The sequence below is a fragment of the Babylonia areolata genome, chromosome 22 (assembly GCF_041734735.1).
Source record: "Babylonia areolata isolate BAREFJ2019XMU chromosome 22, ASM4173473v1, whole genome shotgun sequence".
Taxonomy (NCBI): Eukaryota; Metazoa; Mollusca; class Gastropoda; order Neogastropoda; family Buccinidae; genus Babylonia; species Babylonia areolata.
The window spans coordinates 42,044,343-42,060,056 of NC_134897.1; the positions used below are offsets into that span (position 1 = coordinate 42,044,343).

General features: G+C 41.1%; 1 protein-coding gene across 1 annotated transcript in view; it reads left to right on the forward strand.

Annotated features, from left to right (window-relative positions):
* Positions 1 to 13,447, forward strand: part of LOC143296941 (uncharacterized) — a 33,390-nt gene extending 19,943 nt beyond the window's left edge. The window contains 3 exon segments of the mRNA XM_076608977.1: positions 6,666 to 8,343; positions 8,345 to 9,460; positions 12,814 to 13,447. Of these exon segments, the coding sequence (XP_076465092.1) occupies positions 6,666 to 8,343; positions 8,345 to 9,460; positions 12,814 to 12,866 (2,847 nt within the window). The 3' untranslated portion in view covers positions 12,867 to 13,447.
* Positions 13,448 to 15,714: the final 2,267 nt, after the last annotated feature.

Here is a 15,714-nt window from a genome sequence, read left to right on the forward strand (position 1 = left end):
TGTTGCAGAATGTTTTTGTTATCTTGTGTAACAGTGTAAATGAAGGGTGCTGTCTTGGAACAGCTGGTTTCTGCTTGTGTTCTCTGGTGCTATAAACTTTAAAGCCACCAAAATTTGATACTTAGTTATAAAACTTATTTTGGTTCTGAGCTGGCATTTGTCACAATTCACGAAATGATAATACAATAATATGTTGTCAGTATCAGTTGCTGTGGCCTCCATATTGCCGTTTATTCACGATCAGGGTCATGTGAACATTATTGTAGTTTTAACAGACTGACTAGAGATGGGTGCTATCAGTTTGGATTTCTAAATATCAAAACCCATAATTCATTCCAGTGAAGTTTGTGACGTGAATGAGTGGTGCTTAATGACCTTGACCTTGACCTTTACAGACTTCAGACAAGGTTGTTGATGAGATAAATTTTCATTGAGGTCATTGTGTAACATCTTGTGCAATTATAAATCAAGGGGTGAAAGGTCAAGGTTGGATGGGGAAGCAGTCAGTATCACACAGTGATGCTATTCAACTTCAAGGGATTATTGTCCTCATTAGGGGGGTCAGCAGCTGGTGTTGCATAAGAACAAGCACTACTGAACACCACCAAAGTGGCTCACCAGCAGTGCAGTGTCTCCTCAGGTGTGTGGCCTTCCGGTGGCCTAATACTGATAGACATCTGGCTCTGAGACAGCAGCATATGAACCTAGACGTGGTGATGTTTAGGAGATTCTCAGTGAGCAGTCTGGTAGTAATGCCACTGAAATGGTGCAGATATAATGCAGTAAAAAAAAAAAAAAAAAAAAAAAAAAAGAAATAAAGAAGATAATAGAAGTAAAGAAGGAGGTAGGGGGGAGTAGGAAATAGAAACAAAACATTTTTTAAATAAACAGGAAAATAAAAGGAATTTCATTTCAAGGGGGATAGAAGATTAAAGATTAGAGGTCTGCCGTCTGCAGATTAGCAGGTGGGGGAAATATAGTGACTGGTCATTGCAGCAGCATCATGCCTATTGAAATTGAAGGTCAAGGTCACAACATGGACTATTCTTTCTCATAGAAAAAGCTGGTCTAATTTTATATGAAAACCTTATACTTGTAGTACAAGTACAATAGCTCATTAATTTGTCATGGTGGGGACAGTCTTGAAGACAGAGGTCAAGGTCACAACATAACAGGACAAGATATCAAATGAAATATGTAGGAGCACAGATTTTTCATGCCTCACCCCTCTTCTTAAAATCTCGGACAGTCCAGTGATAGGTAACCACCATAATGGCTAAAAAATCAGGGTTAGAGGTCAAAGTTCAAGGTCACAACATGTGAACAGCAATTTGTTACAGGATAATCTTCTTTCCAGTGTCCGCCTCCTCCCCTCCCCAATTTCCTGATTCCTTTGTAGGATTAAGTGGGTATTACACATGTATACAACTAACTTTGATAACTTTGCCTCCATCTTTTTTTCTTTCGTTTTTTTCCCCCCATCCCCAATCTTCAATATGAAGTTAACAAAGTAAAGAAAATAGAAAATGAGTTTAATTATGAGACAGGCTGTCTTATGTAAATGAGTATTGTAAGTTTTCAGGGCTTGGTTTATTTTGGCAGGTATGAGTTTTGGGGCAGCCATTTCTCACAGACATTATGATACATGGGTTTGTATTCTTAAACTTAGGCGGAGTGGCTCAACAGTTCAATGATAGATTAAAACCATGTATATCTTGACCTTGATTCAATTTGAAGGTTATTAAACAATGCAAATTTCCGAAGAGAAAGGGTTGTAACACTGAAATTGCATTATGTTTTATTGGAACAGTTCTGTCCAAGGTGAGACAAGAGTTAAAGCTCTGAGCAGCTGCTTGGCTGAATTGTTTAGCACAATAAAAAATAATAATTTTTTTTTTAAAAAGAAAAAAGAATTTACATAATCATGATAATGTACAGCAGACAGCAATGTCAGTGTGTCTTGCCCCACCGGATCAGATTGTGAAGTGTAGAACCAGATGTTACCATCACAGCCTGATGTTACATTTTGCATAATTAACTGAAACATGATGCATTGTTATGGCTACCTGCTGAATTGAAACCGGCTGTCTTTCTGTAATTATCTAACTGGCCTATAGGCCAGTTTAATGTTTGATGTGTGTGTTTTGGTATTTATAACAGATGTAAATAACATCATTTGGCTCATGCCAAACACAGGTGTCCGTGTGTGTATTTAGGCTGGACATGTTTGTACATGTATGTTTAAACTAGCTCTGTGTGTGTGTGTGTGTGTGTGTGTATGTGTGTTAACTACAAGCAGCTTCCCCCCCCCCCTCTCCCCCCAACAAAGGGCATGAGAAATGAAGGTTGGCAGAAAGAAAGGTAGGCTGAGACTGAGAGGGAGTGCTGGGGGGATGGGGGGGCATTTAGACTTTGGTTTATGAGCTAGGAAGATGTGTTTATGGCTTAGCCACTTTGCTCTGCTCCCAACCTCCATGTCCGTCCTCCCAACAGTTCTATCAGCATGTCATATTCTATGACTCATTGCTCACATTAATTAGTTATAAATTTATGCATGCTTATACATTGTAACAACATCATCAACACCTGCAACAAAAATCAAAACAAAAAAAGAAGGGGAGTCTTTTGGAAACCGTGGTTCTGAGAATACTCCCACCACCCCACAAGCACAGAGCGATGACAGACATCAAGCTGTACACTTCACTGGTTTTGAACAGTACTTCTCTAGCCTGCTTGACTGGTTTTGTAAAGTACGTCTCTGTGTGTTGTGAACCTAACTGTGGTTGCCAAGGACTTGACAGTTGAATGGACTAGGGCGTGCAACATATTTTGTATGAGAGCTTTTCAATCTTGTGTGCTTTCTGGTGGCTGAGTATACTACACTTACAGAGGTGTACTCAAGAGTATACTGCACAAGCATACAAACCTATGCACGGCTGTAGGAAGCATTGGAATTATATGTTGACTTACAAAACTGGGAAGGGAACAGAAAAATGGGGGTGGAGGGTGAGAGTGAGAGGAAAAGGCGAAAAGGCTTTAAAGAAAGGAAAAGAATTTTTTTTTCTTCTTGTAATATGACTACTTGTGCTTAATTTTCTCTTCTTCTTCTTTTCTCTCTCTCTCTCTCTCTCTCTCTCTCTCTCTCTCTCTCTCTCTCTCTCTCTTCCTCACAGTATTTTCAGCCCTAATAATGGCTCAGTGTGGACAGCTGGGTTTTATGAATCAAGCAACAAATAAATCAGATCATAGATAAAGATAGATATAGGTGGACGGGAAGTGCTATGACATGGTGCTGACAGACGAAGTGCTATGACATGGTGCTGACAGACGACCAGTATACACAGTCCCTGTGTTGTGACAGGGAGGGAGGTATCCACAAGGCTGTGTGACCCCTGAAAGCAAACACCCCCCTCTCCGCCTGAGAGAACATTCTCCACTGTTGTTGTCTTTGCAACACAGCAGTCAGGCCAAAGAAGGCAGTGTGAAACTGAGACATGGTGAAAGTCAGTCATGATGGGTGTTGTCACTTGGCCAGTAAACTTTCCAGTATTTCGGTGGGATACTGTACAAGTGCACAAGTTTTTTCTTTGCATACGCACTCATATACAGTGCTTTCTGTGTGCATGCATGTGTTTTTTATGCACACATGGATGTACATCACCGTGCATGTATTACATATTGTAAATGTATATGTGTACATTTATTATACTGTACCGTTATTCTCTCCTCTCCTCTCTCTCTCTCTCTCTCTCTCTCTCTCTCTCTCTCGCCCCGACCCTCCCTACCCCTGCCATTTCTTCCCTCCTTCCCCCAAGTCACTGTAGTGGTTGTGCTAACTAACTTAGAATAGGAACAATGAGTTCCACATTGCAGGAATAGGGAACGAGCTGTGTCAATATTTGTTGTTACTGTTAATTGTAACATTCCTGTTAATTGAAAAGGAAAAATGTATAATTTGTATTGATTACGTGGATGGGTGTGTCACTATGTCAAGGATTTTTTTTAAAAAGGAATCTATGGCACAGCAAATAATCTCAAGTACAAAATAAAATAATAAAATATACATATAATTATATGTTCCTACGTATCAGCATGAGACATGTTCAGGAACTTTTTTTCTTTTCTTTTTTGCTCCTTTTTTTTCATTCATGATAATTGACCTCATCAGACATTGTCACCATAATTAAACATCCCAAGGAAAACAGTGACTGAGCCATGAAATTAACTGTGTAGTGATAGATTTCATTGCCAGTGAAGGTTTGGCTTTACTCAGGTGAAGCTGTCACTAGCATCAGTGTGACAGCAGTCAAGTCAGAGCCTTGAGAACATGAGTGTAAAAAGCCAAAGAGAAGAAAGAAGGCTCTGAAGTATTCAGACAAACCAGCTTTTGATTTTTATTAAATCAAAATCAGCTTTTTACACAATTGTATCTTTCTGACAGAAGCTTGCACTAATTACCCAACCAGAGCCTTCATTTTGTGAACCTTCTTCAAGTTCAAGGATTACACTTGCACAGAGTTTAGGTGAGTTTTCAGATACCATAGTGTGTGAGAGGTGGTTGCCCAGTCATAAGCAGTAAACTGGTCAGACTGCATTGCGGGTTCCGTCATTTTCATGGACCACTTGATCAGTTGATTGTAATTTCAGTAAGGACAAGCCCCAGGTTTCCTAATCATTAGATCTGTGGAAAGTGTTACCTCTCCCATTCTGTTGTGCTGTGCCTTTCTCTGTGTGTAGGGTGGGGGTGTGGTGGAGACATGTTTTACCACAACAAGCAGATGCAACGACCAAGCTTTTCATCCGTCCCACTTTGAAGTCATATATTCCTCCTATTTAGACAAATAATTATATACATGTATTTTCCCACTTAAGCATTTCGTTTACTTTGTTTTATATTCAGACACCATTTCAGTATGCGTGATTTTGGGATAGGGCATCAGACAGCTCATGGAGAATGGTGAGCTGTCATGTCAGGAAACATCGCAACATAAATTTCAGTTTTTATTTTCCTTTTTTCATGCAATCATCCCTTTTTTTTTCTTTGAAAAAATACATAAGCAGTGATTTTTTAATGAAATATAATTATGTTTGCTTGTTCTTCTGTCTATAGAACTGAAATTTGAATAGCACCCTTACACTCCTTTTTAGAAACAGAAAAATTTCAAAAAAAGGTTGGCTGTTGCAAACTGGTTTCATGTGGATCTCTGCCATCCTTTCCCATCTCTCTCTTTCTCTCTCTTCCCCATTACCACACTCACACCACTTCACGCTGTCTCCCAGTAGTTAAGAAACACATTGGTGGAGGGAGAGAGGAGAAAACAGAACGTGAATGATAAAACGTAGCATAAAGGAGAGGGTTGTCAGCTGTTGTTGTTGATATGTAAAAGAAAGCATGAGATGAAAAGAGCCTTCTTGGATAGACTCAATAGACTATAGCCGTATAGGCAATATCTGTTTGTGGTGGTGTATCTTTGTGTTTTCTTTTTAAGATGAGGGCTAACTGTTTTCACTACCAGTTAAGTGCTTAGATAAGTAAGCAGACAAGAATTCAGACTCTTTTTTTTATCCAGTTCTTGTACATGGAAAATTTATTAGAAGAAAGAAAATTTCCTTTTGCTTTTCCATACATCATTACATGAGATGTTTTAAACACTCTCAGGCCATTACCCATTTATTTCCTCTCCAGTAATATCACACAGAGCAAAGACCTTTGATCCCAGTTTTGCTGTGATAACTGTTTATCAGGTGAGAGATAGTCTTACCTAGTATCGGTTCACCTGTCCCAACAATGTTTGTCCTTTATCACAGTGTTATCTTCTGAGTATCATTTTGGTTTGTGAGTGTGTGTTTGAGGAGTGTTACCTTGAATGCCACATTGTTGCGTGCATTGCCATGGGGACAAGGTTCCCTCAGTGAAACAGAATGGTGAAAAGTCCTTTTGTTTAAAGTCATGTGTCAGTGAGCATGTGAAAGTCAATGGTAGAGGGGTATCCAGGCTGCTCTCTCTCTCTCTGTGTCTCTCTGTCTCTGTCTCTGTCTCTCTCTCATCTTACCTCAAAACACATGTTTTTCTCCCAATTCTTTGTTCAAGAATTAGTCACTTCCCACAAGCTTTCGTTGTTCAAGCTGTAGTTTTCTCCTCTTTTCACCATAAGAGCTGGTCACTCTCCAAGAGCTAATTTTGCTTTGTGTTACGAATTCTCTTTGATAGATCTGTGGAATTAGCACAGGCTGGGGAAAATTCTGAACACTAAGTTACTAAGCAAACTTTGCACTGCTAAGATAACTGTACATGCATATGTATGATTACTGATAGTCAATCTTTCTATAAAGATAATGACTTATCAGGACTAATCCTTAGTCTTAACCATCCTGTTGTATCCTATGAAAAATCACCTGCTGGCTGGTATTGCATGTCTTATCCGTATATAACTTAGCCCTTGTGAAATATTCACTTAGGAATTAAGGGTAAATCATTTTAAGTTGCCATGTCAGTATTATAATTGCATATTAATGCATACAGGCACATGAGAGATAGATAAACAGGAAAAGGGGTAAGAATTGTTTTGAAAGGCTGATTATCTAGCTATGTTCAGACTTGGATATTTTGAAATTCCATCACAAATTGTCAATCAATGTCAACAGATGTTCTGTGTTGTTTCCAGAGCAGTGCAAATGCCATGCCTGTGTGCATCAAGTCTGAGCCTCGGAATGCAAATGTGTCACAACAGCCACAATCACAACCACCACCTCCACCAGCACCACCACCATCCACCACATCCAATGGATCCTCTTCAGCCCACAGCGTCCAGGCAGCAACAACACCCAGTGTTAGCCAGAGTGAGGGTCCCGGAGCATCAAGGTCTGCCAGTGTACCTCAGCCCAGCACCACCTCTGCTGGTTTCACCACAGTCATGCAGAACTCAAATGGCACTGCAGCTGAGAAGGAAAAGTCACCGGAGGCATCGGAAGATGCCATTGATTATGACAGCGTTCGAGGAGTGTTTGGCTGGGCAACGCTTGATGACATCAATGTTCCCTGCATCTTCCGCAAAGGGAAACGGTTTGTGGCTGTACGGATTGTGGAAAAGAAGGTGCTCAACAAGTACCCCAACTCATTCCCAGATGAGTTGGGGAGAAAAGAGCCCCTGGTCAGTTACTTTGTGACGGAGGCTGAAGCTGCCCTTTTGAACGAAATCAACACTGTTCACTGTAGTTTTGAGTATGGTCACCAGCCGTTCACCACCAAAGACCTGATAGTGGATCTGGTAGAGTTTGAAGATTTTTACAGGCTTGTGAAGAAGACCTTTCCTGAAAATGTGCTGGCAGCCATCACTGCCAATGAGAACACGAAACGGTCCAGTGTAGACGAGAGGAAGGCTTTGTTGGCGAAGATGTGTGGTTGGATGCAGATCAACAATACAGTGACTCCATACATCTTCAGATCCAGGGACAAGTACGTGCCTTTATCGGTCATTCAGTATGCGGCACAGCTGTTGACAAAAGAGCAGGTAGAGGGCCACTTGCCCACTGCCGAAGAGTGTGATCTGTTGAACGACACTTGCAGATCTGCTGGATTTGATTTCACCTTTGGGAGGAACACCAAACTGCTTCACATTGCAGAGGTGGTGCAACGGTGTCAGGTGAAAATTTTTGAGCTTCCGTTTGAGAACCCCTTGCAGCATGCCCAGTACATTGACTCACTGAGCCAAGGGGAGGCTGCAGGTGTGCAGCCTGCCCCTCTCCTTGCTCCCAGTGGCATTGTGGGGAGCATGGCTCTGCCATATCAGTCTCGGCCTGTTCTGAGCCAGGGCCCTCCCAACCTGAATCCCTTCACCCCATACAACCCCTTCATGTCCATGATGAATATGATATCACAAGCACCCTCATCAGCATCTAATCACCTGCTTCCAAGGACTACACAGATGCCCCCTGCCAAGGCCATGCCGGCAGGGCCCCAACTGTCACTAGTCCGTACACAGAATGCCCCTATCTTCTATCCCCCTGTCTCCCAGTCCAGAAGCTCCCAGGTGAACAACAGTTCTGTCATGTCTCAGACGACAGGTGTGGTGGTACCAGGTGGGCAGAACAAGACTGCTTCCTCTGCAGGCAGCGCTCTCCAACTCCAAGGCATGGGGTCCAACTCCCCCCAAGGTCGGATGGGAGCCCCCGTTGGGGGGTCACCACTGCCTTCTCAGTTGCAGGCTCATGGGGGAGTCAACATTCCTAACACAGGACAGCTGCCGCACGTCTCTTCTCCGTCGGGTCTTGCTCGTCTTCCGCCCCCCTCATTATCCAGGTGCTTCACAGGTCAGACAGTCATTGAATCATCCACCAATCAGAAGTCCTCCTGCCCACCGTGGCACTGCCCCCCATCCTTCCTTTATGCCTTCCCCTCGTCTTGCCATTGATAATGAAATGATCATCCCAGGGGTGGGACCTGTGCCACGAGGTGGGGTTCCAGTGGTGGGGTACCCTCCTGGGGTGATACCCCCAGGTGGGTTGCCACCTCACATGAGTGGAGTTCCTCAGCCTCAGTCCCAGCCACACCCACCCCATTCTCAGCCCCACCTGGGGCAGCAGTTCCGCCCTCCCTCCCAGATTCAGTCTCATGTGGGTGTAGCTCCTGCCCATTCACCCTTGACTAATAATAACACAGGGAATCATATGGGTGCCCCAAGCCATCCTAACTCAGCCCCCCCAAACTCCAGTGCCCCAGTGTTTCCAGTGCAGCTGAGTTCGTCAGCCTCCAAATCATCAGGGACTGCATCTAATCACATGCATGCATTTGATGACCACTTAAAGCTGGTTGGGGACATCAAAGCGGAAATGGTCAATGGGAAGAGCATTTCATGCATGAGAAGGAACTCTCCTGAGCGTGTAGGGAGCTTTTGCCTGGTGGAGGCTGTGGCCAAGCTGTATTTCCCCCGATGCAATTTATCAGAGTTTGTGAAAGCTTTACAAAATGTGTTAGGCATCAACCTGCCCGTCTGCACAGAGCCGGAAGCAAAGGCATTCATTCATTTCTACAACCTGCCAGTGGCCCGACTGAATGATAATCACATGATCAGCCTGCCAGACCTCAAGAACTATTTCCCCCAGATCTCCTACATGTTCAGGCATGAAGCGCTGGACCCCAGCAGCATGCCGGGGCAGTTCCTGTCCTCCTACTCCTCCTCCATGCGCAGGTCCTCTGGCACTGAAGGCCCCACTAAGCTGGCCTCGCCGTCAGCGCCAATCACCATCGTCCTCAACAACAATGACAGCTCTGAGGTGATCAGTATAGACTCTGGTCCCCCTACCCCGAGCACAGACAGTGGGGCTGGTGCCAGAAACACCACAAAACGCAGGGGCGTGGGGGAAGCAGGGGTCATGGGCACAAAGTACGGTCGTCCTGCACCAGACCAGAGGTTACCATACAGGGTGGATGAGGTGGATGGAAATGTTACTACAGTCACAGGTCTGTATCATTAATTATTTGCAGTTTTTAGATCTACGTGTGTGTGTGTGATATTTGAATTTTACACATATTCATCAGCTAGCTGTCTTTAGACTGACGCCAAAGTGAAAGGGTTTTTATTTTACAAAACAAACTGGTAGTTGTATAAAAATGATAATGATAGAATACAAAAAAAAAAAGAAAAAAAAAAGAGAGAGACTGGAAAAGTGGAATGTCATCTGAAGATCTAGATAGATATGTGTATACAGTGAAAATCATGGTTTTTATCAGGCTTGCATTGACTTTGATGTGTGATTTATGTTAATGTTGTATTGCCGTCTTATAACATTCTGCTTCAGTGCTTGTAATTTGTAAGCATCACAGACTTCACCACAGTTAGTCTGTCTGTTGAGATAATAAAGTGATTCTGATTCTGATTCTTATTGAATCTGAACCAGACCTTTCAAAGCATATCTATGGGCAAGGTTATATATGCTCTGTCATAATATGCTGTACCAAGTTGAATTGATGCAAACTAGGCATATCGGTTTGCATTGTTTCACCAAAATTTGTGGCTAACTCAGCAGTAAGATTTCCCCCATTTACTACTACTAGTATTAGTGTGCTGTCTGCGAGCCGGACAATTTCCTGCCAGAGCTGATTACTGATTCACAATGGCCTCCATTTTCTGAGATAAGTTGATTATATCTAGTTGGCCATTTTCTGAGATAAGTTGATTATCTAGTTGATCTGTCTTTGCTAACACTTTTCATCTCGGAACATATGTTAGTTACATCATTTGTGTCAGTTTTTTGACGTTTAATATCAGTGTTTTGTATTGTTTTCTTCTCAGTCTTTCTTGACCTTTTCTGTGGGGCTTGAGTTGGTTTCATGGGAATGACTTGTTTCAATCGCTATGCCTTGCATGCCACCCTGCTATGGCCAGATCATGAGGCTGGGATAGTGCTGTCTCCTGAGACTATCTCGGGTTCTCCCGTTTGGAACCAGGCTGATCCGTCTTTGCCGTCCGTCCTCTGTCCCCAGTGCTTCGAGAGGCTCTCAGTGGTGGCACTGTTCTCTCTCTTCCTCCCTCCCATACAGTCCATCTCCCACCTCCCTTAGACTCTCCATGGGAAGGGAGACTGCATATTTGACCCTTGCCTTTAGGTCAGGTGACCCTGCCATCCAGGCAGTCACCCCTGCTGGGGGAGGCCAGATTGTGTCAGGCAGTATGTCTGCTGGCAGGTCAGACTCAAGACACCCAGATCAGACTGGACTTTCAGCTTGGTTTTTTTTTTCCCTTGCTGGAGGTCCAAGTACCAGTGACCCTTGGGGGTAGACTCACAAGGTGGCTAGCGCCCATGGGTAGATTACCACCTTTTAGTTTTACCCACTCATCCTCTCCCGTCTGGACTGCCTACACCTCTTACAGGGCAGCATACACCACCTTTTGGGCCCCTATCCCTTGGGTCCCACTGTGTGGCCTTCATGGTCACTAGCAAACTCCTCCTTTTGGGACCAACCACCTATGGGTACCCCTTCCCAGGTTAGGGAAGCCTGTGTCCGATGACAGGTCCAATGAAGGATCACAAAATGCTTTGAACAATTTACATGGTTTTTGTTGTATGGAAACTTGCAGTAAACCCAACAAAAATATATTTGGTTGTACCAGATCTTTTTTTTTTTTTTTTTTTTTTCCCTTCTTTTTTTTTCAGATACAGAGGAGAAGCCCATGAAATTGTTAATACTTTTGGTTTTTAAGTAATTCATTTTTTTGAAAACGGTAGCTTTGCAAAAGCAACAAATCTGCATATAGATTTATAGATATATGTATATAGGTAGGGTTTAGAATTGAGCAGAACAGTTCAAAAAGGGGAACAAATGGTACAGCTGCAAGGGGACAACTGTAACAGACTGTGTTGCCTATTCTTTTACAGGACTCTGCAGTGAAAGTGACAACAGTCAGTCACAATTTTTAAGTTGAACAGTACCAGGGTTTATGCAGGTTTTAAATGGTTCTAAAATTTTGTTTGAAACAAGTGACATGCCATTTTTTTAAGTCCTCTATACTTTCCGATCTAAATGAATGAATCATTCACATAAAGTATACATTTAGCAGATGACAATTCATTGAACTAGGGGCATAAGCAGACGCTGAAATCAGTTTGGGGTGGGTCTTTTTTTTTCTTAAATTTTTTTTTTTTTTTTTTTCTAACTACTCTGAACAGAGTTTCAGTGTGACTGGTATCACAGGAGCAGGGACAGGACATGCGTACAGACTTTATTGTTTTGATTTTCCAATCTGCATCATTGCCAACTGGACAGAAAATGAGAGAGTGGTCAGCATCCACCTCAGGTGGTGGAGGATTCAACTTGAAAAAAAAAAAAAAAAAGTGCAGGACAGTATACATATGATATATACACTAATACAGACTTACCTTGTATTTAATTTTGTTTTCTGTTTCTCTTCTTCATCCCCCCCTTCCTCCCCACCTTTCTTCCTAGAGCACCCCCATCTCCCTCCCTACCCACACCTATCCCTCTACTTCCCCCTGACAGTGCATTGCAAATGTTCACTTGAAGGTCTGTCAGTCTCTCTCTGTCTGTCTCTCTCTCTCTCTCTCTCTACTTATCATGCTTATCATTGATCTATAATTTTCTTTTTCATTGATCTCAGTGTCCACCTAAGCTAAATTAGTCAATAATACATGTGTACGCTGCAAACAAAAACGTCAGGTGTGTATAATTAGACTTGAAAAGATTGATTTCCACTTCCAGTGTTTTGTCAGTTAGATTATTAACTTAGAAAGAAGCATTGCAATCACAGTTTGTCAAGTTTGAAATGTCGTGTCCTTTTTGACTCACTTGTGTAAACAAAGTGAGTATGTTTTGACCCGGTGTTCGGTTGTGTGTGTGTCCGTGTGTCTGTGTGTCCGTGGTAAACTTTAACATTGACATTTTCTCTGCAAATACTTTGTCAGTTGACACCAAATTTGGCATGAAAATAGGAAAAATTCAGTTCTTTCCAGTCATCTTGTTTAAAACAATATTGCACCTCTGGGATGGGCACAAAAATCTTTTTTTTAAAAGCCTAATTATATGCAAACTGCATTTACTGTTACATTTATATTTTTAGTATTCTCTAAACTTGGCACTTTAACCTCTTATTCTGACACAACAACAAGAGGAGTCATTATTATCATTTTTTGTTCAAACAGGAACTTCTTTTGCTAAGCATGGAATTTTTATTTATTTTGCAAACGTTTTGGGGCAGATAATAAAAAAGGGAAATTACTCTGTAATTAATGCTAGGGGACTTAATTTATCACAAGTGAGTCTTGAAGGCCTTGCCTCTCTTGTTTTTTTTGTTGCAGTGAGTGTCACACAGCCCTCCACAACAGCCTCCCAAGTCATCGTCATCGACTGAGTCCTCATCTTTGACTGAACTGACGTTGTTAATACTGTGCTGTGGCGAAAAAATATTGTTACCAGAGCCAGTTACTTCATGTTCATCCTCCATCCTGAGTGATTTTTCACTTGTTTATAATCACATTTCCAGACTAGTGAATTCAGCATTTTCACACAAAAACAACTCCTTTTCGTTGTGTGTGTTTTAGTTTGTTTTTGTTGTTTTTTTTTAAAGAAAAACATTATTTTGTTCTTTTTCTTGACATTTTAAGGTCACACATGTTGAAGCATTCGTTGAAAAATAATGTACCGTGTGCAGTTTTATTGAACTTGCTGGCTGCAGTGAAGGATAAAACTGAACAAGAAATGATGACTACGCTGATTGACTCATTTCGTTCGTTTGACATGCAATTATTGAATGAATAAATATGATATAAATGAATGACAGTTGTGACTTTCAGTGAGATACTTCATTGTGTGAAGACCTGAAGTTATTGCTGACTTCTGCTTTGTTGAAAACAGGATTCAGGTGGATGGAAAAGGCATACAACAGTACATAATTTAGTATACACACACATAGTGTCCCCCCAACCCACTCTCTCTCTCTCTCTCTCTCTCTCTCTCTCTCTCTCTCTCTCTCTCTCTCTCTCTCTCACACACACACACACACACACACACATATATATATATATATATATATATATATATATATATATATATATATATATATATATATATATATATATACAGATCAGATGTGGTTATTGGAATGAAAAAATATGAATGCTTTTGCAATCATGTGTTGGGGGTGGAACAGGCTACCAGCCTACCATCACAATTTGTAATAAGCCTAGATTTTTTGTGCCATTTGTGACTGTTTAAAAAATTGTGACCCACCCCCACCCCCTTCCCCTCCCTCCCCCAAAATACTACCACCACTACCAGGCCCTCCCCCCACCCCTCCAAAAAAAAAAAAAGTAAGGAATGATACCTTGTCATTAAATGGTTTTGGAACCCACAACATCCCACTTCATAAAGACTGTTTACTACACCATTGCTGGATAATGTTGGGACATTTCTTAAAACTAAAGAGAGATGTGTTTATTTAGAATCTGTGTTGGGATGATGATAATATATATATCCCAATATCTTCTCCAATACATATGATTATAAATCTTTTTAATGCCATTTTTGTTTAGTCCAGATCGGAAAGCTGAGAATTAGAATTTTGTTTTAACATGTGCTGCAGAATGCAACATTCTGGACACAGGGCCTCAGCATTTCGTCCCCATCAAATGAGACCTATAAGAAGTAGTTTTTTCCCCTTCACAGTCATACCCTGTTGTTGGAATCAGATCCTTCAGTTCCTGTGACCATTGTAGAGGAAAAGCTAAACACCTAGTGGAAATGTGTTTTATTCCAATATTGGATTTTCATTCGAAAGTCAAATCAAATTTCTTTATATTAAAAAGAACAATTTTAACTTTTACATTTGAATCAACATTTTGGCTTTTACATTTGAATTGAAAACTATTTATTGCGATTACTTTTCCAATAATCGAGAACTGGAGAAACATTTGTATAGCTTGGCCGTATTACTGCCGTCTCACTCGGAAGACAAGAACCCAGGTCACACAGCAAGTGAGGAGGAGGTGGAGGGTCAAAGCTTATATTATAATCACTTACAGCTTCTTTTTTCCCCCAGTCAAACACTGATCAGTTGTGGATCACTTCTTTCAAGTCCTCTTTAATAGGGGGGAAATGGAGAAAAAACAGTTTGAAAAATAATGTATAATATTCGTTTTATTGTGTTTGTTTGATTTCTGAGGTTATTGTTCAGAGTGCTAGGCTTCTACTTTTGTTGATTAGGGAAAAAGCATGGGTTTGTTTGTTTTTTTTACTTTAAAAATGTTACTGCATTGTAGGTGGCACAGATCTGTTTTGTTTTGAATGGTGAAAACATGAAACAGCTTCCATACTTTGACACTAAGTTGTTGCTGTATTGTTATTATTTACAAAAAAAACTTATGTTGCAGATTGCTGTTTTTTTCTCACAGTATTACCAAGATTTTATTTGTTGGTCTCAAAATTGCTTTACGTTTGGAGATGGAAAGCCTGGAATTATTGTATGAAAGCAATGTTACAGCATTTGTTATGAATCATCAGAGTTGTACAGTTTATAAGTTCTTTTGTTTTACTGTGTACTTTAGAAACATTGTTTATGGATCAGCTTTCATGAACAGAGGTATGCTCATATTTAACATCACTGAACAAAAGGAACAGGGTCCTGGTTCACTGTATGTTTATTTTTGACAATCTGTGCATATATATATATATACGCATGTATGTGTGTATAATTCTGTATGCATTCATATGTCTTCAGTTTGCCAGGAGCTAAATTTCTACAACATGATTGTGTGTGTTACAGAAATAATTAGGAAAGTAAAAAAGCATAACTTTTTCTTATTGTCAGCAGTTTCAGTAATTTTGACACACCACAAAAATGCCTGTTTTCTTCAATATATGTAAGAAGAATGAATTTGTTTCTCACTGAATACCACATGGAAGGGGAGTTATTGGGTCAGGATTCATTTAACTCTGTCTGTCTGTCTGTCTCTCTCTCTCTCTCTGTCTCTGTCTCTGTCTCTCTCTCTCTCCCTCTCTCTGTGTCTCTCTGTCATTATTTTGTTGTTGTTGTTGTGAGGGATTGCGTTAGAAAGATTGTAGTGTAGTCAGTCATGAATGCTGTGCTTTGTTCAAGATTATTGATCTGTCAGCTTTTGTGTCATGGTCATGACTACTGCCATCTCTCCCTGATTGCCGCTGGATGATCCTCAAAGACAAATCCTGGAGTTGGAAACATTATC